Consider the following 25,872-nt stretch of genomic DNA (forward strand, 5'->3'; position numbering starts at 1 on the left):
TTTGCATTATTGCAGAAAAATACGTCCGTAAATCAATTAAATCCACCTATAAATAACGGAGCTGTGACTGCATAAACAACCAACACAAGGAGCACAGGTAATCGGCCCAGCATTGGATATGTACTGGAAAAGGCTGGCCCTACAAGGGACCAGTGTGATACCATCTATTTCCAATATGGGGCCAATTAACTGTGCTGCTTGGGAAAGGCCTCGAAACTGTACACCTGACACTGGCGTTATTTTGGGTGAGAAGTAAAGTTGACAGGTTTGTAAAGCGCCACTGAAACGTTCCTTGTGAGCCGCTCGTGTGGAATTATGAGAATATGGAGTCCATAAAATTGAGAAAATTTATGAAAATTCATATGTTGTGTCTACAGAGTCCATGAGCAATCCACATAACATTTTTACCAGTTCCACACAGTGTGCAGTCTTTGCCAAAATTAACCGAGCAACAGGTTCTTGCTTCTCAAACGTATAACGGAGCATTTACGGCACCCCTAAAGACCGAACGGTGCCATAATTTAAGGACAAGGTCTCACCTTTCTTCACACAGAATCAGAGCTTAAGGGCTGCCATGAGTGTTTCGCTACGCGCGGCTACGAAACAAACCACCTGTGGCGGGTTACTTTCGGCAAAGACTGTACATGACGTCATATGGAGTCCGTCCGCATACGTGCTTTCATATAGTCCATGGCGACTCTATATGCTCCATACTCACTCCATAAAGTTTCCTACGGAAAGGTTAAGGGATTATGGGCCTCGCATATGGAAACTTTCAGTAGGGAGGCGACTGATGCACTGCCCTGAAGACAGCGGCGAGGACTCGGCGCCAGTCGGTCGCATGCAATAGCCGAGTGGTACTCATTATGTGTACTGGATGTATACTGGAGTACTGGATTTACCATTCGGCACTTTCTTTGGGGGATGCCCAGATCCCGCACCTCATAGAGAGTGAGCGATTTTTCTTTATGGCCGTTACCGCGACACTCCAAGGAAAACAAGTTACTTACGACGGAAAGCATTTGATTCGAGACTTCAGAAAGACTTCAGCGGAGTATCGAGAAGAGCGATGACGTCATTCGCACGTTGATGCCGAAGCGGAGAGGAGAAAAGCGGGAAAACTAATGCTAGCGCTTTATTTTTGCATAGATCCTATTGATAGCCCTCAGATTTTGTCTTCGTTCCTCTCTCTCTTGTAAATAAGCCATATTCCAGCTTGCTTTGTTGCAACTACGCCGCCAGGGTGCACACACGTGAGGCGATGATATAGATAGCGGCGAGTGCACGCGTCGAAGCCTTCGGCGTTTTGTGCGCATTGTTACGCCCAGTTCCGGTGTGCTCATAGTGAGAGTCTGCTTCGTTAGTGACGGCGACCGTGGCCGACCCGAACCTAACCAACGAAGCTGCGCTGTATACGGGCAATGGCACGAGATCCCCGTGCGGTAATTGAAAAACGAGCTTCCTGCATCCGAATTCATGAAAAGTGAATCCAATTCTTCGCGCCAGACGTCGCTGCCGTTTGCAACGCAACTTCCAAACCCCCGGAGGCTAATTTGCAAACTGTGGCCGGTACAGCGCGCAACTGGAGCGCAACCTCGACCCGCGGTGCGGATACATGCGATCCCGCATTTTTGCATCGTAAATTCCACGTTCGTTCACTGAACTGTTGCTTACGTTAATTCTTCCTTTATTTTCGCTTTTTTCATCATTTCACGCTGGCTTTTTTCTCTTTCAATTGCCGAGAAGTTAGGAGGAGCAAGAGAATCTTTAACGGATACAGGATAGGTCTGCTTGGTTGTTAGCACAGCATGCTACTCCAGGCGAGGGTGAAAGATGAGAAGAAGGTAAGAGAAGAAGAAGAGGGTGAAAAAGAGAAAAAGAGAAAAAAGAAAGGGTTGAAGGTGACATCACGCATACTCAACACTCACGCACTCACAAACACAAATGGTTATCAGAGGTTATGAGAGAGTCCCTCAGGAAAACTAATCATGCTTTTGTACCTCGCGCTGTCGAAGCCGAGTCACTCGAGGGTCCAAGGACACGCTCCAGGTGCACGGGGCCATCCTGACGGAGTCCTAAACCACTTAACAGTACCTTGCGATGGTTGTGTGGTTGGGATTGCGATGGTTGTGAGTTGTGAGATCAAAAAGTGAAGCTTATAGTGAAGTCTCGCGTTTTCTTCGCTGCGATTACACCTCAGATGAAATCACAAGTCTCGGCAGAAAGTACGCCTTATGTGAAACGTAAACATTCTCCGACTGCTTGTCCGAAATCTCTCCAAAGCACTGTTCGCAGAGGAGTAGAAATTACGAGCGTGAGGCGACGGCTTTCAGACTTACCTGGTTGGCTCGCTAACACGTGAGAACAGCACACTGGTGGAAGACGACGTCTCGCTCTTGTAGCTTCAACTACACTGCGAATAGCTTGTGAGATGGAGTATAATCTCAACGGTACTACAACGGGATGGTTGGATTGACGTCACGAGAAGGAACACTGTGGACAAAGGATGACGAAGATATACGATGCAGCGTGGACACAGGACGATCTTGATCGTCATGTGTTCGCACTGGGCCTTTTCGTTACAGTCTGAACTTTCTTAGTGGATTGGTCGTGTGGAATATAAATATTCATTCGGCCTTATTGGAACAATACGACTCTGAGGTTAACTTCAGTATATATATGAAAGAAAAATTAATTATTTGTGCGCTTTCCAGTAAAGGTGCTACCTTCTAGGTTAACTGAGAAAGTGTTTTTCAAAAATGTCAGTAACGACTGGTGATATCGATACTGCATGTTCATGCGTGGCGTTTTTCCTGACTGGGATGGCGCTGAAGTCGGATGCTGTACTGACTACGTTTCGTAAATGCGCTACCTCTCACGTAGATAACTAGAGGTAATGATCGTCATCGTTACTCTCAAGTCATCACTGGGACAAAAATAGATTACTATTTTTCTCCGAATCGCGCTAACTATCGCGCTGACTGTGGGTCTGTGCACGTATTGGCAGCGCAGCCGGGTAGTCACGTTCACTTTGTTAACACAAAGCAAACCAAATCATTTGCAATTAGCGCCGGAAGTAATTAGGCGAGAAGAGAGAGAGAGATGAACGGCGTAAATGACTGCGCCTGTCCGCGAGTTGTCTCCAGGATTCCCGCGCGTTTTCGGCCGCGTTTCTACCGTTCTATTTCTCGCAGAGTAATTAGACCGGGAAAAGGGTTTGCGCCAAAGTCGTTCCGCGACTGCGTGAACTCGCACTCAATGAGCTCTTCGCTTATGCAGGGTGTTTCAACTAAGGTTGTACACAATTTTTAAAATAGGATTTTTGAGTTAGAAGACCGATTTTTTTCGGCATATCATTGTCATACGTGTTGTACATCAGAATACAGCTAAGGTGTGCTAACTAGCAAGCTGGTCAACTAATATTGAATAGTTAGCTTTTAGCTATTGCTATTCGGCACCTTAATTACTGAGAGTCGTGTAGATAACCGTAAGTATTATGCATGACAGTTTTTAGAATCTCGTAGACGCGGTTATACTCGGTGCTGTGGCCCAACAAATTTTGGCCCCTTCGACGATTTGCGTGCACTGGAGAGGTTGCTTTGCCTGCAAGCTTCTCCAAAGCGCATGTATTTTGGCGATATGTAGGCAGAATTTGTTGGGCCATATCGCCGAGGGCAACCGCGCTTTCGATATTCTAAAAACTGATAAGGATATTGCTCACGATGGGCTGAAATTATCTCAATAATTAAGGCACCTAACACTAATAGTTAAAAAGTTAACTTTTCATTATTGCTTAACCAGCCTGCTACTTAGCACACCTTAGCTGTATTGTGGTCTAGTACACGGCTGACAATGCTGTGCCGAAAAAGCCGCTCTTCTGACTCAAAAAGCCTATTTTTAAAAATTGTGCTAAGTCTTAGGTGAAACACCCTGTATATAGGTTGCACTTTTGACAAGAAAGCGCCTTGGAAATGATGTCATATATTGTGCTCTGTTGGAGGGGAAAATTGTTTTGAGGTGTAAAAGCCTGAAGGGCTCATCACGTCACGGCTTGGACCTATAAGAGCGGGATTTTGGCAGTGATCTTTTAACTCTCCTCTATCTGCAGGTGGCAGCGGTGGTGGCTTGGCTCGAGCCAGTAGGCAGGCCCGTGCAATTTCTTTTTCATCCTTCTCTAAGTCACAACAACAACAACAACAACAACAACAACAACAACAACAGTGATACGTAGTAGACAGCGGCCAATGGTCAGATGCAGATTAGGACTTTGGGGCTTCTACTGGGACAGTGTGCCTCGGGCTGGCGTACGACAGGCGTAAGTGGAGACATTTTTTTTTTTTGCTAAAGTAGTCTAAACTTGGTTGTTAATGAAGAGAGCGATAATAACGAAGTATTCTGTTTGTGAGTGCGCAGTGTGTGCGTGCTTGCAGGCAGCATAGAGTACAAATGAATAAGTTAGGCAACACTTGAAAGGACATAGCACCAAGATAGGGTAAGAGCTACTCATATTCGGATAGAGCACAACATTACGGGTAACTTTGGGGTTACGGTGCGTGAAAGGGAACCATAAAATGGAAACATAGAGTAACGATAGCTCATTTTAGCAGGGTAGGGTCCAAAATAACAAACAGAAAGTAGAATACAAACTCAAGGTATATGAAAAGTTAGGGTTCACAAGACTAAATGAGTCTTGCTCGAATTATTATAAAGAAGTGCAGCACGATATTCGTATGTGTTTATAAGTGCATATTCACGATGTTTATATGTACATGTTTTTAATTTTCTTCTGCGCATACGTTCTATCTTCTTTTCTTCCAGTTCGTTTTCTTTATTCTTCTTTTCTTTTGCTTGGAGGTTGACGGCCACCTAAGGACTCTGAACACTGGTAGTGACGAAGGGAGCCGCTCGGAAGCCACAGCTTATCCCTGCACGAACAAAGTCCGCAGGAACAACATTACTACCGACGAACGCCTGGAGGGAATTAGATGGGGTGACGAGACGAGAGGTCGCCCTTACCTGCAGGGCGGTCGGCACGATGCTAGCCGCACTAAGCATCTTGGCTGCCTATTCCTTGTCGAAGCTGCAGAGACCGATCATGCGTCGTCACGCCCAAGATGGCTCCGTCCTCCATTCTTTGCATCTGGAACGACGACAACAAGAACAAGAAGCAGAAGTCAATAGAAGAAACGGGGAAATGAGGATAGGCTCGTGATGCGTATAAACCCGAACAAATCAACGAACAGTCGTAGTATCCGACAAAAAACTCAGGAATACAAAGAAAGGGTTTTCGTGGCTTGTTTATTGGGGGAGAAGCACTACGCTTAGTGTGAGCGATTTCGCGGAGCCCCGAAGAGCCCCAACTGCGCATGCGCGAGGAGCGAGTGACGTCAGAGCAGTGCGGAGCCGCCGCCGACTCCTCCGCTGCACGGGTGACTGAGGGGTGCCGCCGCCACTGCGATTGCCGCGCCATTGCTTCTGCAATTCTTCTCGGGATGGTCATTGATCAAACCACAGCCAATATTTTTCCTCGCTCTGGTATCTAGAGGTTCCGAGCAGCACCTGAAGAGGACGCAGCACACCGATGTGCCAGCGCAACTAAAAGCAGCATCCCCGTGTTCGCACTGGTGATTGCCTGCATTCACTGGATCTTGCGAATGTATAATGACACGCGATTGCAGCCAGTATTGCTCCTTTTCTAGGCGTGACCAGTACTCATTTTTTTCTACGGGGTTAGCATATATAAGCCAGTCAAACAATGCCGATAGTATAACCGTGTTTCGACGTGTCAGAAGAGATCGCAAGCTTTTTCAGTGTTTCGTGGTGAGGAGCCGCTGCCTGTTGCACACGAATGTGGATGTTGATGAATTTATGTACTGTTAGACTCCATGTTTGTACGAATTTTTCAAGAAAGGATAGATGAGTCAACGCAAATGCTAGCACTCGGCAAATGTTGTGGAAGTTATCTAGAATACTAACAACTCAGGCATAGTGCGATGAGTGCAGACATAAATGAGGCCTTAAGCGAGCGTAGCGAAAAGCTGATTGAAAGTAATGCGTGCTGAAGCTGCTGTAGCTACAGTCATTGTTGCCAACAGCGAGTGAATAAACAGTAATTTTAACTTCAGCTGCTTGCGATGTTTAGTCAGGCTATTATTGAGTTGCCTGACCTTGCGATACTGCGGCGAAGTACGCGTTGGGAATCCGCCGACCTGAGTAGCGTTTTAAATAGCGTCTAGGTCGCGGACACTTACCTCAGCCAGAATAAGGAACTCAGTTCATTTAAATCCTTCAAATATCCTCCTCAATTTTAAGTAGCGTTAACCTGCGCTAGCTTCATTTCTTACCTGACACGTATATGCCCTGAACGCTCTCATGTCCAAGCCACACTCCTTGTCTTATGACGCTACTGACTGTGTGCGATCAAGTAAAGTGTTAGTTTGCTTAAAATGGATATTTATATAGTGAAACTGATGGTAGACGTTATTTCGGGGTGTTAACATAGGTTGTGGCTATGGCTGCAGCTACCCCTTGGCAAAACAGCCTCTTGAATTCGATTTAGTTATTTTCGTTACATGACTGTACGGGAGTCACACTCAATGCAAACAACTTTGGAGCTTTCACATGTGGCAGCATACTGCTGAAGGAAACTTGCAAAAGCTGGCACAAAAGGAGATCCCCTAGCACAGCCGAATAATACGCGCCTGCCACTTCTTCCAGCTCCTTCCAAAACACATTTACGATTAGAAACCTGAAACATCACACACAGGCTACCCATGTCGCTTCAGTTCCTTGTCGTTGTGACGGTAGTTGACTTACCCAAGAGGATCTAAGCTTTAGAATACACCTTTGCAAGCTATTCTAAAATAATTAGCAGTATTGGATAAGTCCCTGGGATTTTAAGTTATAAAGACAAGTCTGTCGTTATTCCAGTGACGCAAGGGCAATGACGCGGGTAGAAAAACAAAAAGAACTTCGTTCACAGCTCCCTCACACGATGCTGAGACTGCTCGGCGTATTGTCCCTGGTGTGCATATCGGTGCGAACTTCGATGGGGCTCCCGGTGATGATGTCCGGTGGCATGGGCGACAGCGGGGTGGCTACCGAAGGAGCTGCACAAAGGGACAGAAAGACATCGCAGCACTTGTAATTGACACTGTTGAGACAAGAATTAGTTATTACAGAGACCACAGCATATTTCCTGGATATGACGGTGTTTCCACTGCTCTACCTAACTGCATTAAATCGTGGTGAGCCTGCCAAGAGGTTAGGCATATGCGAGCATGGAAGCCTGGCACAGCCTTGCTCTTGACGCCATCGCAGATGACTTAGGAATAACCACAAGAACAGTGAACATAATGAAGCAGGACGAGTAGAGACAGCAACATAGCGCTGTATCTATCTCTTTCTGCCTGTCCTCCACGCCATTCCTTAGCTCTATTTCTATACAACGCACCGGGTCTTTCACCAGCGAATCCTTTCTAAGCTTACTTGGTGGTTCGTAATCTTATTAGTTACGTTGTCTTTCAATGAGGCCCGGTTTGCCCGCGAACTGCGCAGAATTTCTCGTTAAAAATTGTTTTTTGGCTGGCTGCAGAAGAAACTATATTGCAGTGCGCCTCTGTCGGCGTAGCGGCTATTGGTACACACTTGGGCTAGAATGCTTGTGAGAACATCTATACGTCTTTCTTGTCATAAAAGTTTTCTCTCTTTCTCTCTCTATGTAGACCTCAAGCAGGTTTCATGACGAACGGATATAGACACAGTCAACACCTTATTGTTGTAGTATGGTAGTGTTGGTGTGGGTGGTAAGTGTGATTATTCTGTCTTTATACTAATGACTTGTGGGCCAGCAATGTCTGGCGTCTCCGCCTTAGAGCAAAACGGTAGAGCTTCTACCCGCGCGCGTAGTGTAGAAGTTTTACTCACACTTTACTCCCGTATCTGTGGAGTAGGTCCCCTGGGGAGCCGGGGAGACCGCCGACTGCCGGTCTTCTTCGCCGGGCTGGTTGTTGTTGGCCTGGCCAACCTTGCGGCTCCTGTGGCCGAGAATTCGGAGCATGCTTAGAAGCCGAGGCTGGTGAGGTGCTGTTCTTTAGTTATTTTTAATAGTCAGGTCGATCCAATGCCTGCCGTATCAGGACCGGCTTCGGCCTGTAGGTTACGCAGCAACCCGACGCCTTTCACGCGTTTTATTTTTTAGCACTGATCGTTTCAAACTCGCACTCATCCGCGTGACACACACATTCGTCTCAGAAAACTTCTCCAACACCGATAGCATATCGCTGCTGTACTCTGCAGCTGGAGACACAGCTGCATTCATCGGACCAGCAGGGCTAACCTGTAGAGGTAGACGATTGCGCAGACAACCACGGGAAGCATCAGACCGAGCAAAATCTTGAAGGCTGCGTTTCCGCCTCTATCTGTAAAGGACAAGAAGACAACGCGTGCCCCTTTTGCAGGCCACTACTTACTCTCGAATAAAAGGCATGCACGCATAATTCATCAGTAACGCTTTAGGAGTCCACTTCGTTTTCGAACATGTTTCGTTTACCAGGAGGTCCCCGTCACTTGTTTGCGACAGCTGTGACTAGAAACGATTTCCACCTATTTCGTTTCTCTTTCATTGGCATTACTGACGAATTCTGCGTGTATTACTTTCATTAGTTCTGACGAAAAGCGATTACCACACATCTCTTTCGCTACGACCATTAACGGTGACTCAGTGGTTAGGGCACTCGACTATTGAAGCTGAGGACACAGGTTCGATCACGGCCGCGGCGGCCACATTTCAATAGAGGCGAAACGTTAAAGGCGCCCGCGTGTTGTGTAATGTCAGCGCACGTTAAATAACCCCAGGAGAGCACCGGACGTGAAATTCGGAGGTCATGGGTTTGAATCCCACCGGTGACATGCGGTTGTTTTTTCTTATGCTTTTATTAATCTCCTATTAGATCAACTACAAGAAAGACATCCCCTATGCTCCTTGGTTTCAGTGACTGTTGGCTTCCGTCATTTGTGTCGTAACGAGCTCCTATTTCCATTCCCTTGTCTTCCAGGTGGTTTAAGTTAATCCTCAGAGAACCAATATGGCGTCCATTGTATCCCGTGCGTCGCTTCGGGACGTTAATCTCCAAAACTTACAAGTTACTATTCCTTCATTACGAGTGAAACAACAGCAGCTGTTCGTTCTTGAGCCTCGAAGCGACATGTCTAGAAGGAGTCGCTCAGGAATGGCAGGCATCATTTTTTAAAATGCTGTTATTTGTTGAGTTATTGCCATCACAACCATAGTCTTAAATGAAAGCTACTGCTTCTGTTCATTAAGCTCTGGAACTGTGACAGCTATCAAAAGCTATGACAGCTGTCACTTGAAACAATGACAACAGTGATGCTGACGTACGGTGCGGGATTTACCTAGTTCGCAGAGCAGCCCAACGGGATGCGTGCCCTCGCGGACGTAGCCATTCTTGCACTCGCAGTGTTCGCTGCTGCAGTACGAGTTGTTCACCAGGCTCTCGCAGTCAGAGTCCCGGGCGCATTCTTGGTCCAGGTACCGCACTGCAAGCCACGAAGGAAGCGGGATAAGTTATGCTTTCTCCTATGCTCAGCCTTGCTGCTCATTCCAACTGTTACTTTGCAAACCAGCTGGACGCCGTACTTTTATGGAAAGCTATACAGGGATCATATGATTTCAATGTCCAAAAGCATGCGAGGCCGTCGGGCTATTGGTGCTGGGCGTGAAGTTAGGGATCCACAGGTACCGTTCATGAATACAACAGGGGCAACTGACGTGTATGCGCTCTGTCTATGGCCATTAACTTACGATTAAAGCTGAACTTCAGTAAAGTGTGTGTAATGGCTCCTTAAAAAAAAAAAAAGAGCCCACGATATATAGTATCACCGTTTCATTCATGCGTCCCAAGACACATGGCTGAAGTGGTATGCGCCTGCGACAACAAGACGATGACGAAATTCCATTTAAGGAAGGCTAGGTGAAAGGCGTAATCTATCCGCGAAAGGCACTCTGTTAAGAAAGGCGCGGTTAATATTGGCCCCAAATTGAAAGTTCGTTCAGTGCCATCAAGGGAAGCCTTGCAAGTATGGACAACCACGTACTGGGTCGGCACTCTTCCGTCTCTTCGTCCTTGTAGAATCCCTCTAGGCAGTTGCACAGGCCCTCCGAGCACGTGTAGTTTGAGCCGTTGCAGTCCTCCACGTTGTAGCACGACTCCCGAGGCTCGTGGCCTGCAAATGAGACAAGTGTCAGGTGGTTTAACAGAAGTTTTGGAGCATTAATTCAGTGGATGAGTGGTGACTGGCTTCCCTGTTATCTCGCTACCGAAGATTGACTACCTCCATTTGTTGTGGCAGTTATCTTAACATCTGCTGCGGCAATGCCTTCATTTCATCTCGTTTTTGATCTAATCTATCCTCACTATAAGACCATTGTCGAGACGTATACACCCGGCCAGTCTATTAACAGCATCATCCAAGTGTCGAACAAACTGTCGTACAACGAACTGCTATGAAGAGAAGCAGCGAAACAGCCGATAATACGCACATGGGCACAAATTAATTCCCGTTTTCATTCTGTCTGGCGCTCCCCTATGACACAGAGCAACGTACGGCTGTTTTTTAGGTACTAGGGGATACTGTTGCGGAATTAGGCGGTGTACTTGCATACGTATGTACTATCAGCAAGAAATGAAACGCGAACAAGACAACCGAACCACGGGCTGCAAAATACGCGGCTCTTTGCCGGGGTGAGCTCTATACTAGCTCATACTATATTAATTTTGAAGGCGCGAAGACTCTTCTTTAGATGTGTTATTCAACCTCGCTTGTATTTCTAATCCAGGAGCTAATATGTTGTTGTTTTTGTGTTGCCGCCTCAGTTTTCTTGGTCGCGTTTCATTCGTTGCTGATAGCACATCTGTACGAAAAAATTGTTTATTACGACTGTTAGTCGAACGGACGTTACTGGCTGGCTTGGAACCCTAATAGGCAAGCACGCCTCAGGAAGCGTTCATATCCACAAGTGTTACCAGTATCCAAAGGTTGTATTAACAGCTTAAAGTTATGCGAAGTAGTACGAAACGCTGCCCACGTGCGGTGCATTACGGCAGTCGACCATGTTCAAAACAGCATTCAAGATGGCTTAAGAGAAAGGAACTAGAACAAAAACATTATATGAACATTCGCCGATGTGAAAGTCTCTCGCTTTTCTAACCTTAGAGCAGATGGATGACAAAAAGGAAGCATTACTAGGCGGGCGAATATTTCAACTTGCGTATGTGTGTTTCTTTCCTACGCCCTGTCGTTACGAAGTTAGAAAAGCAAAGGACAAGTTTTCGACAGACGTGAAGCCAAGAGTATGCAATCGCAGCCGCACTTTGCTTTCAGTAAGAGCATAGTGACAAAATTCGAGCGCACACAGACACTGACATAGCATTGGCAGTTAGGGATGGCGCCTACCTGACCAAGAGCGTTTTCCATTCTATCTTATATCGCGTATGAGGCAATTCCGTGCTGCCGGAGAGTATCACGTATTTGCGCGCTATTTCTTTGCTCGCTGATTACGAACCGCTCCCTGGTACTGCTCTGTACTTAGTACATCGAGAGCATTACAAAAGCTTTTGCAGACATTTAAGGCGAAAGCCTTTAATGCCTCATCGTTGTCAACAGAAGATTGCCAGCAGACGATTGTCAGCAAAGGTCTCACTCTTTTTGGTTGGTCGAAATGGTTATGACGTCAGAGTGCGCGGATTCGCAGTAATGAGGTTACCCACGGATGCTTGACGCCCCCTTTTTGGAGCAGACGACAACTAATAAAATAGTTGTCCGCTCCGACAGGGGTCGTAAGCCGTCCGTGGGTGACCACATTACATACCTGATTACTGCAAACAGAGCCATGGATACAACCGAACTCATCGAAGCAGAGAGAGAGAGTCGTGTTAAAAGAAGCAGTCAAAGTCGGCAGTAAAAGTGTATAGTTGTAATGTGTAGTCAAAGTGTGTAGTTTGTTAAGCTCTAGTACAGCACAAACAGTCACGCAGTCAATGCCAAACAGTGCGCCAGGAAAAGCTGTCGTCTTGCAGCACTTTAGAGAGCCAAAGAGCCCCCTGAATTTTTTCTATTTGTCCACAGATGGGCCTGGTTACTGGATAAAAGAATAGACTTGATTGAAAGGCAACACCGGGATCACCAAGGACTGCTAATCAGAGGTGTTCCGAGTACGCCGTGTCGTAAGAGGTTGTCAGAGATCTTTAGGGGACTAAATGGCAACGTAAAAAGTGGAAGGAAGATCTACCAGTACTTTTGTAAAATTACAATAGGCAGACAATCCGTAGAGTACAGACATGTTCAATGAGCGATTGTATATAATATATCTTCTATGTAATGTAGACGGTGCAGTACTGCATATAGCCAATACATTGTATAGTATATACTGTAATATTCGTAATAGAGTTTCTGTGAGGGATATGGTCAAATAGTCCGGGGCAGTCGCAGCATGCAGAGTAGAAACTCGGACTCTACTCATCCGTGTCTGTTCCCTTCCTCTGACGGTTTCAGTCGTACATGTTCACGATAAAAGCCGCAGCGAAGCGTACTACGCGTCGATCGAGTTGCATAAGGACTCACCTCGTCGGCACCTGGTGACATTGTCTCCATGCAGCAGCACCCTCCGGAAGAGCGGCTTACAGCGGCAGATGGAGTGGTGACAGTAGGAGTTGTTGTCGTTCACCTCGCAGTTCTCGTGTCGAGAGCAGCTCTCCCCCAGCTCGATGCCTGCGACGCACATAAGAAGATGTACTCGGCGCGAGCGCAAAGATGGGGAAGGGTCAATAAAGGGGAACTACTGGTTCCTGAGTGGCACTAACATACCCAACAATTCTGTACAAAAACATTTTTGAGCGGAAAACCATTTATGAACCTAGTTTGCTGTGTGGGGTCATACGGCCGCTTGAACACGTCACCCGACTTTCTTGCAATCACTGTGATCTTCTGTACCATCTGCGAGTGCAGACACATTAACACAAGCCGCCGGCTTTTCTCGTAATGGAACTAGTAATGAATTTGCGTTAAAAAGAAAAAAAAAGCCAACAGAATATATATTTTGTTTCCTTTAGTTATTAATGCACTGTACAGTACTTTTACGCCCCGCTAACACAATTCCCAATGGGTCTGTAAGGTATTTCAAATAAATAAACCGTGGCTAGTCGGTAGGACTATCAGTGACCGCACCCTGCGTTTTGCGAGTGCATCAGCATTTTCTTTTTCAGCGCGCCACTAGGTGAAAACAGTCTCCATGGTAGCGAAGCATGATGTAACTTTTCGTCGAAAGAAACGAATCACCGGAATTCACTGACCGAGCCTGCATGGGGTAAGAACAGCGCCACGTCGGAAGAACAACGGCTGAAGTAATCACTAGGTGACGTAACCACCGCCATGGGAACGCGAGCAGCGAGATTGATGGGACTCCAGAGCGGGAAGTCTGTCTTGAACAGATCGCTTGCTCAGCGAGATTTATCGTAGCGCACTCGAAAACGAATTGTTCTGTAAATGGGTGTAGCACATAATGGATTGTATGGGAGGCTTCTATACCTATGTACACACAATTCAGTTTCATTTTTCCATTTCATCCATACATTTTCTCACTTTCTGAGGCAGCTTTCTTGTCGTAATAAAGCAAATCAAATAAAAAATATGTTTTCTATTTCATCATATATGACGTTCAGCAGCGAAGTTAGTGGAAAAGTATTTCATGCTTTCGTACTTCATAATACAGGAATCATGCTCCATTCACGGTGACACAGTTGCATTTAAAATCGTTAATCCAAAGATGGCCTCGAGATTTTGAATGCGAAATGGCAGTCAGGGACACAGTTTTGTACTTTTTCATTTGGTTTTCATATCATTGGGCCCTTGCCATTGCTCACTGCTCCCGGTGACGTAGGCCCTCAGCTATGATTTCAATTTGGCTGTGCATGAAACATGCCCATGATGCCACTAATTTGCGTAAACATGCATTGGCGGACTATAGTCCACGCCGATAGAAGACGGAGCAAGATGACGCATTTGACCTGCCTGACTAACATTATTAAGGCCATGATAAAGAATACCACAATAGAGAGAGCGTAAGAAATAATTTCCCGCCAGATTTTGGCATTGCACATGATTAAGGCTGTGGTTTCTCCCTTCCCCTCAAACATGTACATAGTGTACGTTGCTTGAAATAAAAATTATTGTACTGTATTGCATTCTTCCGTATTGTTGTGTTTTATTGTATTGTGTTGTACTGTATGGTATTGTATTGTATTGTATTGTATTGTATTGTATTGTATTGTATTGTATTGTATTGTATTGTATTGTATTGTATTGTATTGTAGTGTGTTGTATTGTATTGTATTAAATTGTATCGTATTGCAAATGTCTTAAAGAGGTGGTCTGGTTACAACCCGACTGCGCCTAGCATACAGGAAGAACTGGGTTCAAATAATCTATTAAAATTTATCCACCATGTAACCAATTACTATTAAAACAATTTTATTTCTGTTCTCGAAGACAATACGTGATATTCACTGAAATAGCAAACTTGGAACTGTCTGCACCAGTACGATAAACTCGTCATACAGATGTGTGGAGGGTTCCCAGGTCCCCACCTAATTATGGTGATCAAATGTTTCACTGTCGCATACCCAAACTTCTAAATATTTTTTTCATAATATAGGCCTACAAATTCTCAACCTAACATCGTCAGAATTCAAAATGGTGATGAAATGTTATCCCTAATCAATATGTTCACCACTTGCTATACATTTTACGCCGCATTATTGCTATTTTCCTTTTTTTAAGCTATCACGTCCTTTTGATCTTTGCGTTACATAAATTTTTGCTTTCATTGTATTGTACCCATTATGATCTGTCACCCTGTGGATTGGATTGGAAAACTTTTATTGTCAGCACTGAGCCCTAGTGGGCATTATACTAGGTGGCTTCGAGCCCATGGCTCTCGGCGACCTTGTGAGCCCACTCAGTGGCCCGCACTTGCGTCAACGGGTCTGAGCTGGCCAGTATAGCCTCCCACCACTCTAGAGAAGGGACTGGTAGTAGGTCCGCCTGTGGCGGCGCCTTTTTGCAGCTCCATAAAACGTGGTCATATCTCGCCGCATTGTTTGCAAGTAGCGTTGTACTGTGTTGGATACATGTGTGCTATTCTCGACGGGCTAAAGAATGCTCGCGACTGGAGCCGACGCCACGTTACCTCTTGGCTTTTGTCAAGCTTTTTGTCTGGTGGCGGATAGATCCTCCTTTCCAGTTTAAACTGATTGGTGTTACCTCTTGTGTATTCGTGAAATGATATGAATGCATCTCTCGTGAAATTTGGGGACTCAACCCGGCTCACTTCTCGGCTGACATAACCTCGAGCTATACTGTGAGCCGACTCGTTTCCCCTGTTCCCCGAGTGTGCCGGCACCCATATTAGTTCCACCTCTCTTTGTTCCCAGTCTTGATGTCTTAATATTCGTTCTGCCTCCTGGGAGATCATACCCCGCGCAAAATTGGTGATAGCCGCCTTGGAGTCGCTAATTATGGTGACTGCTTTGGTGCTGGCCATTGCCATGGCGACAGCCGCCTCCTCTGCTGTCCCTGAGGTTTTTGTTTTGACCGAACCGGCCGTTAATGTTTCACCCGAGTCGTTCACGGCCACGACCACAAAGGAGTCGCCTGTGAAACTGCTCCAGGAAGTGTATTTATGTCTTCTACTGCTGTTGCTTGTACGGGGGTCGAGGTCTCCTCAAGCTACTTGCATGCAGCTTTTATCTCGGCTTCCTCCATCCGTGAGAATGGGAGATAAAGAATGAAATGATATTGAATGAATGAATGAATGAATGAATGAATGAATGAATGAATGAATGAATGAATGAATGAATGAATGAATGAATGAATGAATGAATGAATGAATGAATGAATCCCGGTACGAACGGCAACATTGCTGGTTCTAAAAATCAATTTAACCATCATCTGGTTCTAAGCACGAAGCAGACAAGAACACAGCAAGGCAGAGAGAGAGGAAGTCACGTGACACCTTCGTGGCAGGGCGGGTAGCTGCGGCTGAATTTCGGCAGGCAGATGCACTCGTGTCCCTTGCAGAAGGTGTTGGGCACCTTCTCGCACTCCGCATCGCTGTCGCACGCTTGGTCTGCGCAGAAGAGAAGGCAGAAAAGAAAGAGAGAATTACAAATTTCGCTCATTCTGCGGAATCCTCACAAAACTTCACAAATACAAAACTGAGAGACTTCGTAGCGTATTTACAGCAATGCAACTTTGAAAGTTGTACTTTGTACTGAGGTTCTCCTCGTGTAATAGACTGCATTTAATTTTATTACTGGCTGACATCCGCAACGAAATGTGTTAAGAACGCATGAAAGAGTGCACAAGAAAAAAATATTTCATTGACGTCACATTTCAAATTCAGCGCGCATGTACTAGTTTTAGCACGTTCGTGAGCATACACGAAAAAAGTATCTGCGATTGAGAATACGCGAGTGTGACACAATTAGTGTTAACCTGACGTAATGAACTTAAATATAAGTGAGCAAGAATCGTTTTCTTATTCTGACTTTTAAAAAGCAGACAATTTTCCGTCGGCTTATAAAAATTACAGTGTCACATCCTCGTGGATAAAGAGCGCATATTGGGATTTAAGCGCATTACACTTAACGGCGCTTTAAGCGTGCATTTAGGTGTTACTGAGGTTTAGGCACTTTTACCAACACGTGTATTACCGGACAGAATTGACACTGCAGATAAAAGAAGAATGCTCCGAATCTTTTATCTCCAAAGGTCAATAAACTTTCCTCCTAAAGACGTAGCTTAGCAGAAATTATTTAATCCGTTTCCAGAGAGGCACATCTCTGGGCACAGGTACAAGTTAAATGACGAGGCCAAACGCTTAAATCCCTGCCGCCTCAGTTCATATTGCCGTTCTGAGAACAGTAATCCAAAAACGGCTTTACCACCGGATTACTGCAACCGTGAGGCGATTTTAATTTTTTGTTTCGAATTTAAGCCAAGACTCCTCGGTGTGAAAACGTAGAAAGGAACGGAGAGTGTTGCGATAAAAAAGAAAACCGAATATGGATGCTTCGACTTTGCGAACATTTTGGCACAATTTTTTTTCCGCAAAAACTTCGATAGTGCGCCCCGTGCAGTTTTCTCAAGAAGTGAGACCGATTCGGAGAGCAGATCGACCGAAACGTCATTACCGTTCTCAACCAATTGGCGCCAGTGGTTGTTCTATCTTCCCGCAGTAGTGCGGCAGAAAAACACATAATAGCAGAAGCACGCCGTATATCGCATGCTCGACGATTTCGAGAAACGAGAACACAGTGAATACAATTCAAGGAATTTGAAGCGGACAGCGGAGAGAAGTATCGCGTAATTCGCTGCCATTGCGCTTTCCATTATGCAAATATAAAACCTCACATTTCAAGTATCAAACGTCAACGAGCCCAATTCGCCTAATATGAGACAAGGGCGAAAAAAAAAGAAAATCAATTCATGAATAGTTGTGTCGTAGACGGAATGTTCAGAAATCAGATTTATAGTAGGGGTGTGCGAATATTCGAAATTTTCGAATATAATTCGAATATTATATTTTCAGTATTCGAATTCGATTCGAAATCCAGGTATTCGTGTTGTCTCGAATATTCGAGCCGACGCGAATATTCGTATCTAGCCGAATATTCATTGTGAGCACCGGCGTTCATTTCGGACCGCAAGCCCTATTGACAGAGACATAACAACAAGGCGGCGCCCAGAGCAATGCGCATTCCTTCCTCCAAGGGCCATGCCGTAGCTGACTACGCTGGTGAGCTTCTTTGTGGCTATACCTGCGAAGCTGGTATAGTCAGAGCTCTGCACGAAGTACCTCGCAATACGTGCCAGTTCAGTGCCAAGTGAGAGGGCATTTTCTGTGGCTGGAGGAGTCGTTTCAGCCAGAAGGGAACTACTTCTGCCTGACCATGTGGAGCAGTTGGCTTTCCTTCACGACAACCTTTTATGTTCATCCCAGCAACGCGCGTTCGTGCTGATGGCAAGCTAGCCTTAATCAATGCTGTGTACCAGCCATCTTCTCTGATATTTCTACTCTTCTAAGAATACTGTTCGAGACTGATACTTTTTGTGCAGCCACACACACCTTTTGTGTTCATTTAATCATCGATAGTTGAACTGTGATGTTCTTCGGTGCTCAAATAAATGTTTTGTAGTGGTTAAATGCGTCTGTCCTTGATTATTCGATATTCGATTCGATATTCGGAGCCAAGTATTCGTATTCGATTCGTATTCGAAGAATATGATATTCGCACACCCCTAAAGCAATTTTAGTCCGAAATAACTTCTCCCTACCTGCTTTGGTTCCTCGTATAAATTGAAGAAAAGGACGGAAGGCGGGCCATTGTGACTCGAGGAAAGATATACGTAGCCGAAAAGCCTTTGATTCACTGCTACTTTTTCTCCCCTTTTGGGAACCATCAGTAACACATTCCAGCCAAACGTATTTTTTTCTGTATAGCCCAATACAGTACTTTTTCCATCCATTCTTCCCTTCTACTCCGTCAGCTGAATGCCACGAAGCTGTACGCGCACAGAACGACCCGTCGTTTCTGCGATCCTATATTGAATCTTTAGGCAAATTCGATCCGCGGAACGACTCCGTAGGAAACGGCAATGCAAAATTGCAAAACCGCCAAAGCTTGCGTGTTTCGCCCACGCAAAAACCCCGATATACAGAAGAGTGCAGTGTTGGGAGACAGTAAGGGAGTCGAACGCAGGAAACAAGTAAAATTTCTATCCATCATTGGGCGTGTGCGGTCCGTGAGCAAACCCTCCATCGATGATAAGGAAACTACACCCGTGAGAGGGCACTGCCAGCGGCGCTCTGATCACACGGAGAAAAATACACAAAACTATTTCGCAGTTATAAACAAATTACAACCCTGATTCCGCCGGGTTATCCGTAATCTGACACTCTGTGATTAGATACTCTACCATGATGGGGAAATTCTATACGTGGTTAGACATTAACAAGCGACACGGCGAATAATGAGTCGGCCTATCGCAGAAAGTTCCTGCCGACACGGACACATCAATATAGTATAGGCGTGGCTTTCATTCAGCTGAAGAGAGCTCTGTCCAAGAACACAGGTAAAGATGAGTCGCAGCGAAATAGGTGAAGATGGAGAGGAGATCGCGTTATAATAGCGCGGTTTACATCGCTGCGAGAAAGTCGTAGCGAGATCGGTTTTTTCTCTCATCGACGCCATGTAAACAGCTCTCTGCACTAGGGAGCCGCCGCGTATTCGCTCGGTCATCTGGGCGTAGGTCGAGACGCAAATGCGCCTTCGAAATATGCATGTAAACGCGAACGTGCGTGTCAGCGAACCGACTGGGGAGTCCGCAGCCTCAAAGGAGTGGTGAAAAAAGCGCTTCCGGCGGACCGTGGAGGTCGACGGGAGAGTTTTCTGAAAGCGTGAGCTTTTGAAGCCAGGGAGATGGAAATCGCTGTAGTCTGAAGCGGAACGATGCCAGCTGCATCGCTCTAAATTCCAGCTGCGAACTTGGACGCCTACTCCCAATCAGACAATCTAGCCCTTACATTCAAACACCACCGATTACTACAAGGAGGAACACCGGCGCTACCCGGCCCCTTGTAAGGGATTGGATCGCGCTGACGAGCGCCTCCTCATCAAAATTCTTACTAATACTGTACTGTGCCCGGCGGTACTTAAACATTTCAACGCATCCTTTGATGGCACGTGCCAGTTCTCTGGGGAGGTGGCTGACACCTTCCACATGGTTTGGGCGTGTCAATCAAACCCATCTATCCCCCCCAACCCCAACCCCACCAGAGAGGACTGGGAGGCGGCCCTGCTCGGCTGCCAGGACCTGAAGGCCCAAAAGGCCTTAGTTCACCGGACGCGGGCGGCGTTGCTTGCCAATGGGGCCCCGGAATAGGGGCTCCATCTAGTATTGTTAGGGGAAAGGGCCAATAGGGCCTACCCTAATCACCTCTCTGTAAATATTTATTGCACTATAAATGTTTTTCACCACCACCACCACCCCCGCAGGACGGCACCACCATCGCGAAAGACTCAGTGCGCCGCCAAGTAAAGAGGGGCTTGTCGCGGCCGCTGCGCCAGTTGGCTAAGATGCGCTTTTCTCGCAGCCATGTAACCACGCTGTTAGTTGTCGCATTTGTTTGTCCTCTGGATGCAGCAAACCACGACCAGATTACATTACCACAACCTAAACACTCTAACCCTCTCACGCACGTGCGCGCGCGCGAGCACGCAAACACACGCATACACACACACACACACACACACACACACACACACACACACACACACACACACACACACACACACACACACACACACACACACACACACACACACACACACACACACACACACACACACACACACACACACACACACACACACACACACACACACACACACACACACACACACACACACACACACACACACACACACACACACACACACACACACACACACACACACACACACACACACACACACACACACACACACACACACACACACACACACACACACACACACACACACACACACACACACACACACACACACACACACACACACACACACACACACACACACACACACACACACACACACACACACACACACACACACACACACACACACACACACACACACACACACACACACACACACACACACACACACACACACACACACACACACACACACACACACACACACACACACACACACACACACACACACACACACACACACACACACACACACACACACACACACACACACACACACACACACACACACACACACACACACACACACACACACACACACACACACACACACACACACACACACACACACACACACACACACACACACACACACACACACACACACACACACACACACACACACACACACACACACACACACACACACACACACACACACACACACACACACACACACACACACACGCGCGCGCGCGCGCGCGCGCGCACACAAACACAAGCACGCACGCACACAAACACACGCACGCACACAGCTGGTGCAATTGTGGCGTCGGCTGCTCGTTAGTTCCGCAAGAGTCCGCTAGTGGCATGAAGGAGCTGCCAGAATCAGAACGCGAACAGAGGGAGATTCTTTTCAACTGCAGGCTTTCTCATCCTTTCCGCTGCAGCGACGACGTATAAATCTTTCCATTGTGTCGCCGTCTCTTGTGTGTCTGTCGAGCGGCGGCGGCCACATGCCCTGCGCAGAGCTCCGCCGTCTCCATTTCTTATGTTTTTCATCTTCACGGAACAGAAGGCGGAAAGGAATACGACGAAGAGGCCTCGGCTTGTTCGTCCCTCGACTCGGAAAAAATAAATAAAGAAATAAGCGATGAAGTGGCGGAAAGCTTTGCCCGCAGACAGTTGAGATTTGCGGCGAAGCAGTCACCAAGGCCGCGAGAGGAATTGTTGGTGCGGCATACGAGGGCAATATGTGACCCGCAGCAAGGCAGCTCGCTTTTAGCGGGTGTCTGTTCGAGCGTGCTTATGCGTGTGTGCGTCTTCTGACTTAACCTTGTTTCATGCGAGAGCATTATATGGCTCTGTTGCGTCAGCAAAAAGTGGCCGCAATATCGTCCGTACGATTACATGGTTCTCTGAAGATAGATGTGATTGTGACAGGTATAGTGTGTGATAAAATGTTGCCGTCGGAAAAATTTGGTTGATGACGTGTAATTAGTTGAACGCTAAAAGTAGCGAAAAATGTACTTCGACTTCAAAATAGCCATGGACGTCGAAATAGGACATGGATGTCAGAAGTGCCTCAGACGTGGATATAGTATTTGAGCGTTTTGCTTTCGCATTGCTCCAATGCGGGTCACCGCAGTGGTCTCAAACTTTTTTTGTTTTTTTCTGCTGCAAGTTTTTACAGCCCTGAAGCAGGCTACGTGGTATTTGTGCTATTTTGATGGACAACCTGCGACTGCAATCCGTTCCTTGTGTCGCGAAGATGGAGTAGTTTGGATAATCTCGGTTAAGGAAATGTGGAAGCTTTCGCGCGAATCGCATGGGTGGCGTTATTCCACCATGCGGCTATTACCTCGTTTTTATCTTCGTTAAATTTCTTTTATTTCATAATTCTTTCGAATGGTGTTTTGTGAGTGCAAAAAAGGTAAAATAATGCGTGCCAAATTGAACAGAAAGAATGCGGAAAGTCTTTTCACCGCTTCAAAATTAAACCGGTTTCCATCTTACCTGTCTTTAATGAGGCTACTCGATAAATATTGCCACAGATTAGGTACTGGGCTTCACTGTTCGTTTCTTTGGCATTGATCCCGAGGTTAAACGTCCTCCGGTTTTATTCGATCGCATAGAGAGCTCGTCAGTCCTTTTGGCGCTGTGTGTCACACCTGGAGCGATGATGCAGAGCATAAGGAGCCCATTGAGCCATTTTCGTAGCGTCTGTGTTGTCTCCTGTCACACAGTAGGTGTGTATGACGTGCTATATGACCAAGCACGACCCGTAATGAGTGGTCAAGACAAGCATGCGGTGCAATGTGAAGTCACATATCATGTCATGTCGCTAGACAGAGAGTGATGACATGAAGTGACGTCATCAAAACGGAAGTGTTCTGGCAACGCCTCGAAGGGTTCCTTAGCTATGGCAACCTTGGTTGAGCATTGTCTAGCCGCCCGCTAATCTTTTTTCTCCCCTAACAAGTACAGGGCGAAAATGAAGTATGTATGCTGACTAAGAAACAACCGCAGTTTGGCACATAAATACCGGACTTCAGCCGCATTCATCGTCGACAACTAGCGCTTCTATCAACGCGAAAAACTCGGTAATGTTATGCGGCGAAAACTGTTTCCGAATAGGAAAGGATTGCAAGCGGGCCAACTTGTTTAATATTTAAGCCAGACTGGAGCATCGGACGCCGGCATACAACGGGTAAATGGGCATTCACGTTGAAAAATATCAAGATGCGCAAACTGGCTCTCTGGGTAAATAGACACCTCCATCGTGCTTTCAGGTATGTGACGGTGGTGTCTGAGCACCTGTAAATAATAATAATAATAGTAATAATTGGTCTTTGGGAAAGGAACTGGCACCGTATCTGTCTCACATATCTCGGTGGACACCTGAACCAAGCCATAAGGGAAGTGATAAAGGAGAGAGTGAGTGAAGAAAGGATGGAGTGCCGTAGTGGAGGGCTCCGGAATAATTACGACCACCTGGGGATGCCGAGCACTGATATAGCACAGCACACGGGCGCCTTTTGCGTTTCGCATCCACCGAAACTGCCTCCGTTGGTGGTGGTGAAAACTTTTATTTGGTGAAATAGAGTTTGGGAGCCACACAGTGGCCCCACACTGAAGAGAAGTTTATTTGAACCCAGGGGTATAAAAGGGACAGCCGTCCCTCTACAAACAAGAAAAGCGCATCACGGCGACATGTCTACCGGGCGCACACATACAGCCACAAGCAATGTAAGCGTCCAAAACACAAAGTGTCCAAAGCACAAGACCTCAGTGGCCCCGCTGCGTGGACGGCGTCCCTAGTCCAGGACACCGCATGACGGAGCCCCGTCTCTCGCCCATTTCACCAGAGCCCTTTGGGACTCAAGCGAGGAGCAGTTGAGGAAGGCAGTCGCGGTCGGGTTCAAAGTCGGGTACTCCGGATCAGTAGCCTAGCGCGCTAACCTCTGAGCCACCGCGGCAGGTCCGTAAAAAAAACTGCTTTCGCACATTTCGTGCTCAGGAATTCTAAACCGGCAGCCATTTTTCCCCTACGGTCCTTTATTATGCGAAGCATATTAACGTAGGTTTCGGGCCTTCGCGCGACGCCCGGCGGTGGCCACCATTGACCCTACAGTGGGGTCACGTGACGTCACGTGATGACGTCACACCGGCTGCAGATGGGGCCTCATATCGCGCCGTCGGACGTCGCCCGGCGGAGGCCTCCACGCTTCGGTTCGCGCCGTCGCGCGCGACGCGGCGGCGGCGCCACCATCGCTGCATCACGTGATATGTGACGTCAGGCCAGGAATGAAGCGGCGCGCGCCCGCCGTCGCGTCAGTCTCTGTGCCCGCAACCGCGCCAGCGTCTTTGCGCCGGGCCTGTATGCGATCAAGATGCCTCCAAACGCTAAGAACGTTAATAATAGGAATGCAAAACGAAGGCTGCAGCGTGCTACGGAAACCGATGAAGAACGCGAAGAACGCCTAGCCAAGCGGCGCGCTCCGTTACTTAGCCCCATCCACACTGAGGCAGCTGCTTAACATGCTTCGCATCCACTGGGCTTAACCTTGATAAGCCTCCAATTCTTTTATGCGAAGCATACTAAAATAGCCCAACCCAGCTCCTCGAGCGCGGCGGTGTCGTTACCATTGACCTTTCGTGACCTCCATGTCATACCACATGATGCGTGACGTCACAGCAGATGAAAAACGGGGGCCCAACTCGCGCCGTCGCGCGAGGCGTCGCGACCAAGGAGGACCACGTGATGCGTGACGTAACGACATAGGAGAAACGGGGCCCCAGCTCGCGCCGTCGCGCGAGACGTCGCGACCAATGTGTTTCCTGCTTCTGCCGCTAGGTGCCCTCTAGCGAACACGTGATGCTGGAGCGGCGGTATACAAGGGGGTGCGCCTGCCTCTGCTAGGCGTACATGGGATAGAGATGCCTCCTGGAGACAGGGCTGCTCGTTGGAATGAGAAACAAAAGTTGCGGCGTGCTACAGAGACTGATGAAGAGCGTGAAGAACGTCTAGCCAAGCGGCGTGCTGGATATGCAACTCGGCGACAATATGCTTCGCATCTGACTAGGCTTAACCTAAGCTAAGCCTCAGCCATTTTTTCTCCATTCGGTTCATGCGTCTTCTTGGAGTTCAACAACGTGCCTTTCTTTTATTCATTACAAAGTAGTATTAGTAGTAGTGGTTTTATCAAAATGATAATTTTTGCTAGCCCCGGCATCTGCCATTGCTACGGGAAGGATCTGAGCTGGGGCAGCGGGAATAGAGGGTTAGCAGGCAGTGTACAAAAAAAAATAAAAGAGGTGAGGGGACAGCCAGAAAGTCTAGGGGGAGACGAACACTGTACAAGAAATCTATTTACGAATTAACATATACACAGATCGAACGCGCGTGACGGTCTAGTGTAAACTAGACTAAACACACACGCACACGACACAATGCACAGTACAGCTGGCGTGGGGCTTCCAGCTGATCGTCGTCCGACATCAGATGTCACGTTGGGAACAGAGGGGACGTCAAGGCCGTCTGTTCGAGGAATGCACAGAGGCTCACCATTGTTCGCTCACGGGCGCAGTCTCCGCCGCAACGCCTCCATCATACACATCCTAAAAAAAAAATTTCTGCCTCACCCGTAACCGAGAGTAGAGTAAGCATGAAATGTTTACGGGCATAACACATTGGTTGTAGATGGTACTAGTCAAAATCTTGAAATGGGTCTAGTGTTCAACACACCACACATACTGTGCAGTGGTCCATGCGGACGCAATCGTTTCCTGTGAGTGTCTGGGAAATCTCTTCCGCTCTGCCTCGTCTGCTTAGTAATGACGCTTAAGCTTCGCCTTTAGGAGTGGAACGCGACAGCGTGTTGTAGCGCTGCCAGGCAGTCCACGAAACGCCACCCCCCGTTCGGCGCGATGCCATGCCCTTTGAACGCGACGCTTTTTGAGGAGAGGAAATCGCGCAGTAATTCTCTGTCATCTCGGTCAACACCCGAACCACA

At 47.1% G+C, this 25,872-nt stretch overlaps 2 protein-coding genes across 2 annotated transcripts in view; both read right to left on the reverse strand.

The window, feature by feature from the left end:
* Nucleotides 1-4,758: 4,758 nt before the first annotated feature.
* LOC149332147 (uncharacterized) overlaps nucleotides 4,759-25,872 on the reverse strand; it is a 234,507-nt gene continuing 213,393 nt past the window's right edge. Inside the window, exons 9-10 of the mRNA XM_089557479.1 lie at nucleotides 5,017-5,140; nucleotides 4,759-4,925 (exon numbers count right to left, since the gene is read on the reverse strand). Of these exons, the coding sequence (XP_089413605.1) occupies nucleotides 5,104-5,140 (37 nt within the window). The 3' untranslated portion in view covers nucleotides 4,759-4,925; nucleotides 5,017-5,103. The remainder of the gene's footprint in view (nucleotides 4,926-5,016; nucleotides 5,141-25,872) is intronic.
* Nucleotides 6,988-25,872, reverse strand: part of LOC149332148 (uncharacterized) — a 28,861-nt gene continuing 9,976 nt past the window's right edge. Inside the window, exons 2-8 of the mRNA XM_089555760.1 lie at nucleotides 16,091-16,204; nucleotides 12,643-12,789; nucleotides 10,117-10,245; nucleotides 9,415-9,558; nucleotides 8,339-8,420; nucleotides 7,927-8,036; nucleotides 6,988-7,109 (exon numbers count right to left, since the gene is read on the reverse strand). Coding sequence (XP_089411886.1) covers nucleotides 6,988-7,109; nucleotides 7,927-8,036; nucleotides 8,339-8,420; nucleotides 9,415-9,558; nucleotides 10,117-10,245; nucleotides 12,643-12,789; nucleotides 16,091-16,204 — 848 coding nt within the window. The remainder of the gene's footprint in view (nucleotides 7,110-7,926; nucleotides 8,037-8,338; nucleotides 8,421-9,414; nucleotides 9,559-10,116; nucleotides 10,246-12,642; nucleotides 12,790-16,090; nucleotides 16,205-25,872) is intronic.

The sequence above is a fragment of the Amblyomma mixtum genome, chromosome 8 (genome assembly GCF_055824585.1).
Source record: "Amblyomma mixtum isolate Tamu chromosome 8, ASM5582458v1, whole genome shotgun sequence".
Classification (NCBI taxonomy): Eukaryota; Metazoa; Arthropoda; class Arachnida; order Ixodida; family Ixodidae; genus Amblyomma; species Amblyomma mixtum.